This window comes from Acanthaster planci, linkage group LG20 (assembly GCF_054643075.1).
Source record: "Acanthaster planci isolate LZ-2023a linkage group LG20, COTS_SCS, whole genome shotgun sequence".
In the NCBI taxonomy this organism is placed as follows: domain Eukaryota; kingdom Metazoa; phylum Echinodermata; class Asteroidea; order Valvatida; family Acanthasteridae; genus Acanthaster; species Acanthaster planci.
The window spans coordinates 6,414,890-6,430,109 of NC_141796.1; the positions used below are offsets into that span (position 1 = coordinate 6,414,890).

The 15,220-nt window shown below is 44.6% G+C and overlaps 1 protein-coding gene across 14 annotated transcripts in view; it reads left to right on the plus strand.

Annotated features, from left to right (window-relative positions):
* The window catches only part of LOC110978001 (uncharacterized), an 84,481-nt gene that overhangs the window by 35,782 nt on the left and 33,479 nt on the right, over positions 1-15,220 (plus strand). For all 14 annotated transcript variants that reach the window (XM_022232613.2, XM_022232610.2, XM_022232611.2 and 11 more), the window contains 12 exons: positions 2,045-2,148; positions 2,627-2,733; positions 3,653-4,645; positions 5,517-5,773; positions 6,829-7,979; positions 8,946-9,136; positions 9,648-9,868; positions 10,185-10,333; positions 11,068-11,187; positions 11,758-11,903; positions 12,262-12,463; positions 13,402-13,542. In XM_022232613.2, coding sequence (XP_022088305.2) covers positions 2,045-2,148; positions 2,627-2,733; positions 3,653-4,645; positions 5,517-5,773; positions 6,829-7,979; positions 8,946-9,136; positions 9,648-9,868; positions 10,185-10,333; positions 11,068-11,187; positions 11,758-11,903; positions 12,262-12,463; positions 13,402-13,542 — 3,782 coding nt within the window. The remainder of the gene's footprint in view (positions 1-2,044; positions 2,149-2,626; positions 2,734-3,652; positions 4,646-5,516; positions 5,774-6,828; positions 7,980-8,945; positions 9,137-9,647; positions 9,869-10,184; positions 10,334-11,067; positions 11,188-11,757; positions 11,904-12,261; positions 12,464-13,401; positions 13,543-15,220) is intronic.

Here is a 15,220-nt window from a genome sequence, read left to right on the forward strand (position 1 = left end):
TGCGTACAGTGGAATTTTGAGTGACAGGTGTAGGCAAAACGAGTCCAGAAATTAGAAAAGCTTGCGTATACATGTAGATTTTCTGCTCGCCCTTCTGACATACATGTAACATGTGCATGTACTCAAAGCCTGATGCAAAGGTCTGGTTTATCCCTCCAAAGGGATTCAAAGCAAAGGTTGTTCTGATGAGCTTTGTATTACAGACTGTAATCGAGGTACTAGAACTAAAAAGCTGCAGGTGGGATGTCAGGTCTCTGAAGAGTGTCTTGTTTTCAGGGACCAGACTGGGTTCAGAAGTCCACGATCAAATTTCTGTTTGTGTAATTCAAGGAATCACTCCCCTGTGCCCTGTGAACTCACATTTTGATTTGGCTTGGTAAATCGTCTGTCACTGGGTTTGTACATGTATGTTACTGTATATATCAAAGGGTTTTCAGAGCCTTAGAGTTTTTTAAATGCCCTATGCAAATTGTTGTATTCTTGAACATATTTATGATATTACCGTATCTCAGACATGGGCTTTAGTCTTACGGCTGCTTGAACAAAAATCAAAATTGGCAGAAACTGTTTTTTGATGTGGCTACCTCTGTTTTGTATTGGCTACTTACCTGCACCATAACAGTCCTCATCCTTCAACAGCTCAGAGTCTGAGGACTGTTTGGATTAGGGTCAAAGGCACTGCTGAGTAACGGTTCTACAGTACATAAAATGCTTCAAACTTCATTACTGTCAGTGACCTTGATTACAGTATCGCAAGGAAAAAACCCTGGAGTGAAAGATTGAATGGCTGGAGTGGCACTGTGCAAATAGTGCCCTTAGTTGTCAGAAAATGGCCAGGCTAACGAGGAATTCCATTTTAAACATTGTGCAGCAAATGTTCACACAAAAGTACACATTTCATTTTGTATTACTGCAGATTCTGAAATTTTGAAAAGCAAAAATAAACAAACAAAAAAAGAAAAAGAACTTGCCCTGGAGTGTTCCATCTGGACCGCAACGGAAATAAGTATTTCTGAACTTTTTTTTGCTATCCCTGCTTTTCGCAATGATTGGTTTTCTTTATGTCTGTGCTCCACCTTTCTTTGTATTTGCGTGTTTTTGTATCTTGGAAAGGCGAATGAAATGAAATCAAATGAAATAAAAATGAAATACTAGAGAGGTTGCTCACTGTTGGAATTACATGTAGAAAAGTGACGAAAAATAGAAAAAGGATTTATTCCCATTTTTTTAAAACAGTCCAGAGGCAGAAGTTCTGGTATTTGTTTCAGATATGATCTCATTTGAAATTCATGTCAAGTCTCTTTGAAAAAGAAGCCTGGTGGCCCTCAAAAGGTCTTCCAGAACCACCAGGAAGTGTTTGGCAGCTCTGGAAAATTTTACAACCTGGCCATGTCTCATCTTTTGAACGGAACTCGATGCCCTGTTGTAAAGTACAACAAATGTGCCACTGGTTTCCTTTACAGTGGGGGATTTCAGAGATTTCCAGAAGGTTTTCCCACACAATTGCCCCAGAGTTAATAACAAAGAACACTTCACCAGCACAAAAGCACAAAATGCATTGGTGCTGCCATATTTGGTCCATTCAGAACCTCTTACAGCATGGACGGTTTTCCTCTACTGTTGGCCACTCATGTAGAAACAGCACTGTTTTATTTTCAGACTTGCTGAATTAAGTCAAGTGAACATTTCCAAAGCCATAGTAAAAGAAAATCCACTTTTTTATGTCTGCACTTTTGCACGTGAACTCTGAGAATGAGATTTTTTCAACCTTTTTATGACCTGAAACCACTAAATCTGGATCCCAGATTTTTTTTTGCTGTCACTTGAATTGCTAAATCCTCAGAATTTTACTCCAAACTGTTGCTTGGGTTGACAATGGAAAATACAGTTTAAAAAGTCATGTCACTTACGGTGCAAAATAGCCTGGTCCGGTTCGCGTGCAGTGTGTAATTGGCTGATATACCATTTGCAAGTCATAAAATCCACTCAGCCATAAATGATGGTATGCAAATTTTTCCCTGTTTGATTTTCCCTTGCCATCCAGGGTCAGACAAAACAAGGTCTGAATCAGGTTCCATATTGCTTCCCAGCTATCAGATCAGCCCAGTCGGTCCACAGGACAAGATCACCCGGAAATATGCCTTCAAGGTACATGTACCGGTAATACACTGTATGGACAAATAGGTTGAACGTGACGTTTTGGAGAGATGGTTCCAAACATCTCAACAATCTGTCATATGCTGGCATGAAAAGCAGTATGCCCACCTTTTTTTTAGGAGGTTGAATTGGAAAGGCCCTTGTAGCATCCTCCTTGAGCAGAAGCACCCCTTCGTCTGTTGGAAAAGAGCCATGTTGCTTGGAGTTGTTTATTTTGTTGGTAGCAACGCGACCTTAATGCGTGCATTTTGTTGTCATTTTGTAATCAGCAAAGTATAGTTCCCACCAAAGCAGCCTCCGTTACTAAGAAAAGTACGCCCTCCCTCAGTCCCAGTTGGAGCAGATTGCAATATTTGACCAACTGTGCTTCACGAATATTCATTTACATGCTCAACAGTTTTATTTCTAATGGCAAAGGGTCTTCGGCATTTGATTACAACCTGTGCATTTTAAACAATATTTTCTGCAGTGTGAGCACGAAAACATGAGGACGTATTACTTTGCGGCAGAGAACCAGGTGGACATGAATCAATGGATTAGAGCCATGAAGCTGGCTGCCAATGCACAACTTGAAAGGTGAGTGAATTAGGAGAAACCGACACATTGGATTCATGGATTCACTGTACTGGGGTTGCTTACATTTTCTGTACGCCCGAAAAAATACCTCTTTTTCTACAGAGAAGTTTTGAGGATTTAATATCGAGAAACCATCGACAAGTTTTTCATTTTTTTTTGTTGGGGAGGGGGTTAATTCAACTCTTCCAGACCTTCAAGATCCTTTGAGGAGGATTTGATGGTTTTTGTAGGATTGAGGAAGGTAGAGATTCCAGCAGATGTTTAAATACTTAAATAGAAGCTTTGAGTCCATTGAAAGTCATAGCTGAAGAAGGTGACATCGGTTTACTGTTTCGTGAAGGCTTTTGGAGGATTTACAAAGGTTCCTGACAAGATTTGGTGTCAAGCAAATGTTTGCAAACTTCAGGAACTATTATTTGGTGAAAAAGGAATGGGAAGGGCTTGATATAATTTTTTTATAATTGGGGGCTAAGCAGACAGGCTCCTCCCTTTGAGATTGAAATAAATTCTGTATTGAATGGAAGCATGGTGCGCACTCAGGACACTGTTTTAATGCAGTAGTGATGGAAATTCTTGTTCTTTACCGTGGCTATTACATCTCTAAACAAATGATATTTGCTCTTTTTAGCCGTTGGTAGGCACTTTCTTGGTCCATATTTGTTATTTTAAATCTTACTGGCCATTTTAAATTCATTGTCTAAACTTTTTATGTACAGTATAAGGCATTATATTTTTACACCATTTTAATCAAGGCGAGTATATGCTGGTTGGGAGTGTTTTGATATAATTAATCGCTTGTAATTTATTTGTTGGTAATTTATTCACGATGTTTTTAATGAGCTGTCTAAACATAATGTAATTGCCTTTCTTGAGGATGAATAAATTTTCAATTGAATTTAATTTAATATTGTCCAAACAGGCGACAACAGTATGATGATGATGATGCTCGATTCAGGGGTCACCACTCACAATCCCCAGATGACGAGAGAGACAACGAGGAATGGCTATTCAGGAGCCCCAAGGAGTTGAACGGGACCATGCGAGAGGATTATGAAGACGACCCCCATGTGGCCCAGCATCAGAATGGGTTTGACCCCGACGGGCGCTTGCCTCGGGAGCCAGAAGAGGCCAACGACCACCACTTCCGGAATGGGGATGACTATTACACAGAGGATGCACCGGAGGGCTACTGGGAGGCACGGGAGAGATACGTGCAGAACAACGGCCGCTACCCAGAGAAGAACAGGGGGCATGGACCGAGTGCCCTGGAGCGTGCCAACCCCCCAGCCATTTATGACTACCCGCCTGATGAGGACATTGACGGATACTCCTCACCAGAGGAAGGGAAGCAAGAGCTGCGTGAACGTTTCCGTGACGAGGAGGAGGAGGCGGGAGATGATGACGAGAAAGCCCATCAGTCCCAATCAGACAGTGAGCGGGTGGATGACAAGGAGCTATCAGACAGAGAGGAGTTTGGGATGGACCGTGGGAGAGACCCCCACAGTGGTCACGATGACAGGAGGAAGTTCCACCACGATGACGACGAAAAACCAGGTGAGAGGAGTAGATACAACTCACGGGGTAGTGGGGACCGACCCCCGCAGCCCGGAGCTCTCCACCCGCCTTCTGACATGGATGCAGGTGGATACGCCACGCTTCGATTACCCCAGCAACAGGATGGTCAGGAACCATCCGAGCGCTTGGAGGACCCCCCAAGACGTGACAGGTACAGCTCGCTCTCGGAGAGCGACCAGGACAGGCAGATTATCCCCACAGAGGAGAGACTGGTCAGCTCAGTGGCGCCAATGCATGAAGCGGGCTACCACCCTCGGGAAAGGCCAGGTAGCGGTCAGCGAAGAAAGGATCCTAACTCGGCATCACCAGAGGATGACAGAGGGACGGCCAGGTCAAGGTTAGAAGAAATCTTTGTTGACTTAGTGGGCTCTGTGAATTTTCAGAAGTTTGCTTGAAACCCATTTATGAAAAAAAATGACTCATTATTTTCAGCGGATATCTGATCAAGGTCCTCATTTTAGTCTCCAGGGGTGAGATTTCTCAGCTTTTTAGCTCATTTCAGCCTTTTTTAATTTCATTTCAGCTTTTTTTGGTCACTGGCTGTGTGCAAAAATAAAGGAGATTTTCACAGTTCAGCTTCTTTATGTCTTTTTTTTCAGCTACTTTCAGCTATTTTTATCATTGGTCAATCTCTTCCCTGAGTCTCATAGACATTGTGCATACAGAAACTGGCAAAGTAACTCAATGTATTTCTTTTTGTAGCAATGTTTAATTTGTCGTCCAAGTCCCTGATAGTTGTAACAACTTGGTAGTTTGTTTGTTATTCTGTGCCCATTACAGGCTCTTCTTAAACACTCTCAGTTGCATGATTCCAATAGAAACCACTATCAGTTACATGTACATGTAGTTATGAATTTAGCAGCTTTTTTTAAAGAAAAAAATCACTTTACTCAATCACTTGATAGACACTTATCTCTTCCAGAAATTAAGATTAAACCGAAATATCTAGAGAGTAATCAGCATAACAGAAGTCCTCTGCCAGTCGTGTCTGAAATCTGATTATAAGTGAAATTGTTTAATAGTTTCACTCTTTGGCGCATAGTGGAGTTGGAGTTTGGAGGTCGACAGAATAACTTGTTTTCCTACTGGTGTAATACTGCATATCTCAGAACAACAGTAGGAAAAGAAGATTTCCAGTGATTGTACAGTAGATGTATGGACAAAGGAAAAATGAAAACAAAAATGAAGAAAAATTCTTACTCTCACAGAGATTCTCAGTCTAGCCGGGCATCCCAAGACAGACACGGTGGCAGACGTGGCGACAGACATGGCGGGGATCCCCGCCGCAGTTGGGATCGGGGTAGTGGGTCCGTCTCCAGCCGAGACGACGGACAGCGGCCGGGCCGGTCAATTGGTGGGGGGCGGCGGGGCAATGGGCCCACCCCCCATTCTCCGGGTCAGTACCCAGAGTCCTACAACACCCTGCCCAGACCAAGGTCCAAATCCCGTGAACGCAGCAGTACAGGTAAGACTAACAGAGCCATTGCAAAAGAGACTTGTCCCTTAACCCGTACTACCCCAAACCTGCCATACACCAACAGCAAGTTTTGTGAGGTTTTGGCAGGTTTGGTACCAATGAATTGAATTTTGTGAGACTTGGGATGGGTGTTGGATTCTTTGTGAGTTGGGACACACAGGGTTCATTGTGTGCAGTGTCTGGCTTGGTGTACCAATTGTTGGACTGTGCTTGATTTTGTCAGGTTTGGTACTGTTCAGTGCAAAACATCCTATACTGCATAGACCCATCCACACCATATCACTCAAACTCCAACGGGCTCATTCTGTTGGACTTGATCAGGTTTGGTACAGTGAGCTGCATGTACAAGTACACAGACAAGTACATGAACCTGTTGGATTTTGTGAGGTTCCGTGTGCTTTCTAATGCAGGAGCCTACATGTAGGGGGTTAGGGTTAAAGGGACAGTCCCACATTTGCAAATTATTGTTGAAAAGCATGTTTGGTTTAAAGATGGTTGTTGGACTAAGCTCCCTGTGAAATAATTTTCTAGGTGAGTTCTCTTTATGAAGAAACTAACGAAGGAAGGCCATGTTTTTGGAAATTGCTGTTAACAGTTCGTTTTCAATTTGGTGAAGTGTGTGCAAGGATTGACACGATGCATGTGTGTGGTCAGTTGCTATAATTCATTGGTTAGGTGCACAGAATCGAATAGCTACATTTTGAGCACTTTTTTGAATAGGTTAAAATCATTATCAGGCATGCAACTTTTCCTCAGATCAGCTAGTTTCCTTGTTTTACACTCCATGCCATTGAAGATTGAAAAACACTGTACAAACTCTGGTAACAATTAGGCTTTCCTCGTTTTTGTTGAAGTCCAAGTTCCATGTTTGATTGTCCGTGAATTTGAAAATTCTTCTTGGAAACTCTGGAAAAATCAAGGAATTTTGTTTTCATGAAATGGTGAGACTCCTGTAACGTGACAGACATGTAACTGCGAATGCTGCAGAATCACCACAGGAACGATTATTTGTTCTGAATATTTGTGTATTTTTCTTTGAATAGAGGAAGGCCAGTTTCCAGACAGCAGTAGAAACTCCAACAAAGGTGGATCATTGGACCGTCACCAGATGCCACATTATGACTCCTCAACTACTGACTCTTTACCAAGCCCCTCAGGTGAGCCTACATCTCATCCACTTGGAGGGGGTGGGCGGAGACCCCCTTACGATGACCCCAGGAGAATGCATTCGTTGGATCAGCGGCACCAGCGTCCCCATCGGGATTCAGATTCGCAGTCGGATTCTCGGCACAGCTCTCGTGGTGAAAGGTCGCCCGCACCGCAGGGCTACTGGGACCGCGAAGGCCGTAGGCGTGATCCCCGGGAGATGCAAGGGACGAGGTCACTCGATCGCGATCGGAGGCCACAACCGCAAAGGTCCTCCACAGATTCACTGCCAAGGGAGGGCCATCAAAGGGCAACCCTGCCTCCCGATTACAGAAGTCCAGATGCCCGGCGCCACAACTTTGCGGAGCATCATCCCCTGGCACAAGATCTGCCTGACTCGGATATCTCTAAAGTGTCAACGCCACCTGGCTCTGCTCCTGGTTCTGTGGATGGCAGGATGAGGGTGGATCCCGAGACGGGAAGCCTGAGGCGAGATGATCGCAGAGGTGACCCCAGAAGAAGTGATCCGAGAGGTGACCCAAGACGAGATGACCTCAGAGGAGGTAACCCTTTGAGTGACCCGAGGCATAACAGAAGAAGTGATCCCAGGGGGGACCCCAGACAACGTGACCCAAGAGGTGACCCCAGAAGAGATGCAAGACTTGATCAAAGAAGTGATCCCAGGTGGGGTGACCCTCACAGAGGTTACTCTAGCCTTGACCGTCCAGATGACCCACGGCAACATGACCCAAGAGGCCAGCCAAGGAGAGCTGATCCCAGGGATGACCCAAGGAGGGGAGACCCAAGAGGCGATCCAAGAAGAGACGACTCTCGAGATGGTCCCAGGAGACGTGACCCCAGAGATGACCCAAGGAAAGGTGACCCTCGACAAAGCAACCCCAGAAGAGGTGGCCCGCGAGGTGACCATAGGGTGGACAGAAGGAGTGATCCCCAGAGGGGCCGACCCGGAGAGGATGGGAGGAGAGAGATGCAGGGAAGGCGTCCACCGGAGCCGTTACATTTCAAGTTTCCCAAGACAGGGGAAATAGTGAGTCTAAATTATGATTGATCGAAAGCAGTGAACACTGTCTAACAGACTCCAAGACACCATTCAAAGAATCAAAGGGATCTTGAACAGAAACTGACAAAAGTTAGATTTTGTTCATCATTTTAATCAGTTGCAATTATAATAATAATGGAGACTTGTAAAAGCACACGTATCCACCTAATGAAAGGCGCTCAAGGCGCTAGATACACGGCAAACTATAACAAATTGTGAGGCAGCCTGTTAGGCGCACACCAAAGTTGCAAGCACCTGGTCAGTTTCCCTATATAGTTTGTTTCATGATCTGTATTCAAAAAGTTGTATCCTCTCCAAGTGAGCCCTGTTCATCACTTCCCGGGTTGCATTGTGTAATTTGGGCTTGATCCCTGGCTACATGGTGTTTGAGATCTCATAGCTTCTGATTAGTGCCCCCCAACAAATTATCGACAACTGAGACAAGCCACCAACATAGGGCTGGATAGCTCAGTTGATACTCAGCACTGGTACGGTATTCCAGGGGTCGCAGGTTCCAATCCTGCTTCAGTTAACTTCTTTGTTCAACTTAATAACAAAAAAGTTAGATTTGTTGGATCTATTACACAGGAGAACATGTGACAAATGAGGGTCCAGTCCTCATTTAGCCCAGCTTTTTACTTACGTAAATGGATCTGAATGCTGAAGTTTGTTACAATATGCTGAAAACATAACAGTCCTCAGTCCAGTGGCTGCTAGAGGATTGAGGACAATTAGGATTGAGGGAGAACTTGACTTCAGTGGGACTCTAACCCTGCACCGCTAAGATGCCATTCCTTTTCCTGCACCAACCAGTCTGTATGTTCATGACCTCTGACACAGTGCAGTTCTTCTATTTAAAAGTATGTTTGCTCAGCTCCACCACAGCCGTAACCTGAGCCATTTTTGTACGCATGAATTTGATTAAACTGACTTGTCAAATGTTTTCGCTTGCAGTATCCAAGCGAAGTCACTCCAGAGCAGCGCTCCCTCCTGCAGAGCCCGTTGGCGCAGCCGGGCCACGATCCGTGGACCCCCGAGCAGCGGGCTGACATCAACAGCCCCTTGGCCTACCCACGGAATGAGCCAGAGTGGCCGACCAGTCGGCCCGAGGCCTACTACAGGGCCAGGGAGAGACAGGCGGAAAGGTTGGGACCCGAGGGCTTACCTCATAGCACTGCTCAGCACAGAAGGCAGTTGCCAATAGCAAAGTTGGGGTAGCGGCCAAAATGCAACGCCAAGTGCAGTTCTCGTATACTGGTGCCCAGCTGACTCTTGCCGAGCACAGAATTTTGCCAAGCAATCCTTTTTATGCATGAAATTGGGAGGTCCCTTTGTTACCAACCCTCAGGGCGGAAAATATAGCTTAGCAAATAATAATCCCAAGCAAACAACATCACCCTCAACGAACAAGCTGCTTTACGGTTTACAAACTTGTCATCACTCAATTTTGCCTTCATTTCTCAGAGATCCAGTAAGCTTTATTTTAAAAAAAGCAGCCTGGGTAGTTAGCTAATCAACACTGAATGCCAAGACTATCAAAACCTGTACCTGGAGCTCGTCTGACGAGCCTGCTGAATGTAAAAATGTGTGCACGTTTACCAAGAGACACGTACATGTAGTCACGGTTACATTAAGCCTAACTTTCATGTTGAACAGTGACCGCGATATGTCGGCTCAACACAGCGCAGAGCGTCAGCCTTTGTCAGATTATGTACCTCAGCAAGTAGAGGCGGTCATACAGCGCTCGGCACCCACCAATGAGACCTTTGCTTCCGCTCCTCCTCTGCCTTCTGAGGAGAGGTACCCAGAAGAGCAGAGGCCCGCCAATTATGACCGGCCAAGGAGATTTGCCTCATCAATTACCGAGGAGGGAGTCGGTATGTCACCTCTTTTTTTTTTTTACCTTGTGGAGGCCATGACAGTGAGAGGTCAGAAACAGATGAAAAAATTTGCACTCAATCAAATTTCACTGGGCTTCTAAGTAGAGAAAAGGGCTTAGAAGATTCATGTGCTAGGCAATAAAAAAGAGGAGAGAACTGTGCCCTCGAGTAACACACTTTGCCATGATTGTAACTATAGGAATACGCGTGTCTCCATTTCCCATCTCAGCTTGCATTTGTCCCCATTTTGGACAAGGCCACTATTGGCAACCTGCAGCATGTCTTTAAGGGCGATTTGTGTCTCTCCACACAGAAGGAACCACGGAGGCAGACATAGCCCCCAGACGGGCAAGGAATGCCAACTCCAAGCGCCGCTCCGAGCGGAACACCTTGGAGAGGAACGAGTTCAACAGCGGAGACCAGCTAGCACCCCTCGCGGGAAGCAGCGGATCGAACAAAGGGGTGAGTGCTTGATACCTCAAGTCGCAAAAAAACTTACCCTAAGTGTTGCTTGAAAGCTTTGCGCAATGGAGTGGTCAACGAGGAAGTACCTTCGTGGGTCATACCGTGAAATATCTCTCTATGGACTGAGTCTTGGTTTTTGAGATGAGCTGAAGGTGAGAAGACTTCTTGGCACTCTGAACAGCATGCTCTGTTCAACCTCGTCAATCTCCATCAGGCAATCGCCTCCAGAAGGTGATCAGAAAACAATGCTCTAAACACTAAGACTACTACACAGTTTGAACAGGTTATATTATGACCATTATTTTTACTCTCCCGCCCAACCCAAGACGGAATTGAGGGAAAATTTACAATGCATTGAATTAAAAATTAAACTAGCAAGGAAATCATCTAATTCACTGTATAGGAATACTGACAGATTTACACATACATAGCAATAAGAGCACCATGAAGATTTTAAAACTGAACACAAATAAACTCTCAGGTTATAAGAATGAAGGGTTTCAGTTTCTGAAATAAAGAAGTCAAAAGTCACTGGACCATAAAATGAATGTAGGAATGAAGTAAATTATGTAGTATTTAAAATTTTGATTAGAAACATTTGGTTCCTACAGAGAGTTGTGGTTTGATCCGGTTGTTCCATTCTTGGATCATTTTCACACGTTGGCTATTTTTAGTGAGATTTCTTAAGAGGCTCTTCTCTTGATCAAGATCCACCTGTCTTCTCTCCTCAGCCGAGGGAGCCCACCAGTCGCTTCAAGAAGTGGCAGATGAAGGCCCAGCCCTACATCCTCCTCTCCACCGGCATCCGACTGCGCCTCAGCATCGCTGCTGGAGACCTCCTCGGCAAATCGGTAAACAGGGACAATCCAAACTTGTCTCATGAGATGCAGTCTCTCACACGCACATTTGGATACAGATTGGCTCAGTAATCGTCAACACTGAAATTTATAGTAAGGCAGCAGTTGAAATCATCAGAAGTCCTCGGAAGTCTGTCACAAGTCATCTACAGTTAAGCGAAGTGATGAGCTGTTTAGTTGAATTAAGACAAGCATTCTTTCGGTATTGCTTATCCTTCTTCTTATAACTGGTCCTGTGACTGGTCTTGTAATGGATTTGGCTACAACCTTGATAAACATGTGACACTCGGGGGATGAGGCCAAATAAGATAAGAAGATGAAGTAGCTGTTTTGGATCTTTCTTTTTGGATGTTTTATAGCAAAAGTATTTACCTGTAAGAACAGAGAAGAGCAGGATGTAAACGTCTCCACGTAAAACTGATTATGAATGTCTGTTTGCAATAAATACATTGTGTTATCTGATAGGACTGTAGTCACCTTGACACGCTTGATTCCACTGTAATGCTTCCTCAACTTGTCGATCCTCACTTTTGGTCGGAATACCTTCTTTTTTGTACTTGGCAGCACGAGGAGCTGGTGCTGCTGCTGATCCAGCTGCGCCGGGACCAGTCTAACCTCAAGCGCTGGCTGGAGATGATTGACCAAGAGTTGGCGCTGTTGGCGGACCCTGCCAGCTCGCCCCCTGGCAGCCCCACCCGTATGAGAGCCAGGTTGGTGTTATCTGTTGGTCCGCCAGTCCCACTTCCTCTCTGTGGTTGTATGCTTGATGATGAGTTTCTCCAATTTAAGCCAAATCTCTGCTATTTGAGTCCAGAGCTAACAGTTTCGCATGATGGAACTGTTGTTAACAGCAAGGTCTTGTGGCCTTATGGGGCAAGGCAGTGTGTGGGCAGCTCATATGGTAAATTATGATTTGTGTTTTGATATTTGGTTCTTGAAAGAAATTGCGTTTCTGCAGTCCAAGTACCAGGCCGTCACACAAACAGGTATTTGGTTCGAGTAAAACCTGTCATTGTTGAAGCACATCTCTTGTTAGTTCATATGACCTTTGACCTTCAATTCCCATAGGCACAGCGACTCCCTGCACCGTCGCTCCAACCCCAACCTGAGCGAGGACCGAGAGTTCCTGGAGGAGCTGTCGCTAGAGCGGGTGGAGGTGGAGCGGGAGCTGGAGATCAGTCGCCCCCTGGTGCGCCTGGTGGACAATCTGGTCCGCATGGGCAGCCTGTACGGCGGCCAGAATCAGATGATCGCCCAAGAGTTCTACCGGGTAAGGTTCTAGTATTCAGTGAACTCTTATGGAGGAACAGTAGAAGGTATTTTCTGGCTTAGTGACAACTTTTTTTTTAGAGAGAGAGAGAGAGACACTTCATGGTTGCTTGGTTGCCTGCTGCCCGTGTGTGCACTGTGAAGTATGTACATGTATGTCCAGTTTTTATCAGAATGGGCACAAAGTGGTTGTGTCTTTACATAAGAACGTTCTTGAGCATGGGGGTCACTATCAGAGCTACTCTAGGGTAGGGGTAATTCCAGAAATTAGGGGTCCAAACGTGTGACATTTTCGTGTCCCTGTTACATCTGACTTTTGTTATTTGACTTGGAAATATCACTTGAATCAATTTCAAACTATTACTATTTGTTTGGCAGGTAATTTGCATTAATTCATCCCTCTTGGAAATCAGAAAATGTGCTCTGAACTTACAAAATCATTTGTCTGATGTGACAGGGACACAGAAAAAACATGGACCCCCAATTTCTTGAATTACCCACAGGCAAGTTTTGGTCTGTATACCGTGCAGTTGGCATGACCAGTTTTTAATGGGCACATCGTGGTAGTGTCTTTACAGAGGAGTACTGAGCGCGAGTGCATGGGGGCAGTTGTACTTGGGTGGCCTTCATTCCATTTCTCTCGCGTCTGATGATTTTTCTTTCGGTTGGTGAGTTGGGCTCAGTGATTTGGATTCAAACTGACTCTGGACATGCATGGGATACTGTCAGGTCTTGATGAACATTCATGCCAGAGAATGTGGGACAAACACTATCCCAGAGACATGCGAACAGTCGGTGTTCAACAAGATGATCACCTGTCTTGTAGGTGGAGTTATTTTCGAGAAAAGGATGGGAGACGCTTGATAAGTTTTGCATCAGCAAGATGTTCCGTGAAATTCATTTAAGAAAAAAAAATGTCTTCAATTTGATTGTTTCTAGGACAAGGTTCAGAAGGATCTGAACTACATCGAGCCCAAGAAACTGATCGAGTTCTCCCGCCGCTTGGAGGAGGAGAAACTCAACCGAGACCTGAAGGGAGAGCTGCAGCAGATACAGACGGCTGAAGATAGACTACTAGAGGTTAGGGGTCAATTCATATTCCAGCTCTTCTGTTTTAGAATGATAGTCTTGTTTCAAGGTGTCATCATTGCATGAACCTGTAAAATCACAAAGACAGTTTCCCTGAAATATAGACATTTCTTGAACAATTGAGGTTTGTTTGCCACAAGTAAAAATACTGCCAAAAGGTTAAAAACAGAGCAATGTTTGTTGGAAATGTTTGTCAGAAAAAAGTCTCTTATTTTTCTCATGTTCACATTTCCTCATTTATCAGCTATTAACATACTGACAAAAAAAAGTAAAATATCAGAATTTAACCCCTTCGCTCCAGGAGACGGCAAGAGCCGCGGCTTTGTGTGAGAATTAGTGCATACCACACATACAGTCTATTCACCATGCAGCTGCTGGTTCAATGGGGCCTGCTGCTGGACAAAGCCCTCCATTCAGGGCATACCACAGCCCAGCAGTCACGGTCAAAACAATTACCGGTGCGAAGGGGTTAAGATTCACTGGTACCATTTTCTCCAGTCAACACGGATGACTTCTGGATGACAATGCTATTTACAGAGTTCTGCCGTTATTTCTGTTTCTATCTCTCACTGTCCTCTCAGATTTTATACCTCCTCCATCAGCAGGTAATATTGTTGAGATTGTCCCGTTGTCCTTTCCCCCCTCCCCAACGAGTCTGTCTTCAGACCCTCCCCTTATATGTTGCCTCTTACCAAAATTGGACATGTAACATACGACAGGTATTTTGCAGCTGCTCTGCTTTGGGTGTGTTGGGTCGTTACCTTGTTCCCAGAGTTCACACTGTGCTACAGATTTTGGGGTTACATGTATGCTTGGCCTCCTTGGTTACCTGACTGTTTATTAGAGGATAATTTCAGTGATTAGGGGTCCAAAAGTGTGACATTTTTGTGTCCCTGTTAAATCTGACCTTTGTTATTTGACATGGAAATATCACCGGAATTGATTTCAAACTACATGTATTACTTTTTGCATGGCAGGTAATTTGCATTAATTCATCACTCTTAGAAAGTAGAACCTTTGTTCTGAACTTAATACAAAAGTCATACTAGTGTGTCAGATGTGACAGGGACACACACAAAAAAATGGATCCCTACTATCTGGAATCCCCCTAAAAGAAATTGGTACTTGTGAATGTTACTGTGATATTTTGAGTTTTTGAAAATGATGAGGCATTCTCCCGTCCTCTCTATTTATCTGGTTTCAAGTTGCATAAACTACATACTCTGTGTATGTCTTACTGCACCCTGTATTTGACAGAGAATTTTCATTTGATGTAACGTGATGGGCAAAGGCATTTCAGGAAGCATTTTGGAATCTGTGTATTTCTGTAGGCAATTCATGTATGCTGGAATGTTGAGAGACTTCAAAGGCGCAAGCGTTTCTCCGCTAGTCTGCGTTAAAACAGGCAATTCAAAATTAGTGCTGTACCAAGAGTTTGCAATTCATTGGCCAATCACAATGCATGAGATGTGTTGACCCTTTCCAAATGTGTGTTGCCGGTCAACCCGTTCAAATGCACATTGTGTACAGTGGCCACCTCGTTGTGAACTCTTTTGGCGGCACACTAACTGGAATCAACCGTATTGAACGCTGACCGTCAAAAGGCACGTGACTGAAAATCCTCTGTAACTGTGGCTTGCTCAGCTGAACAGGTAACTAGACCTTGCCC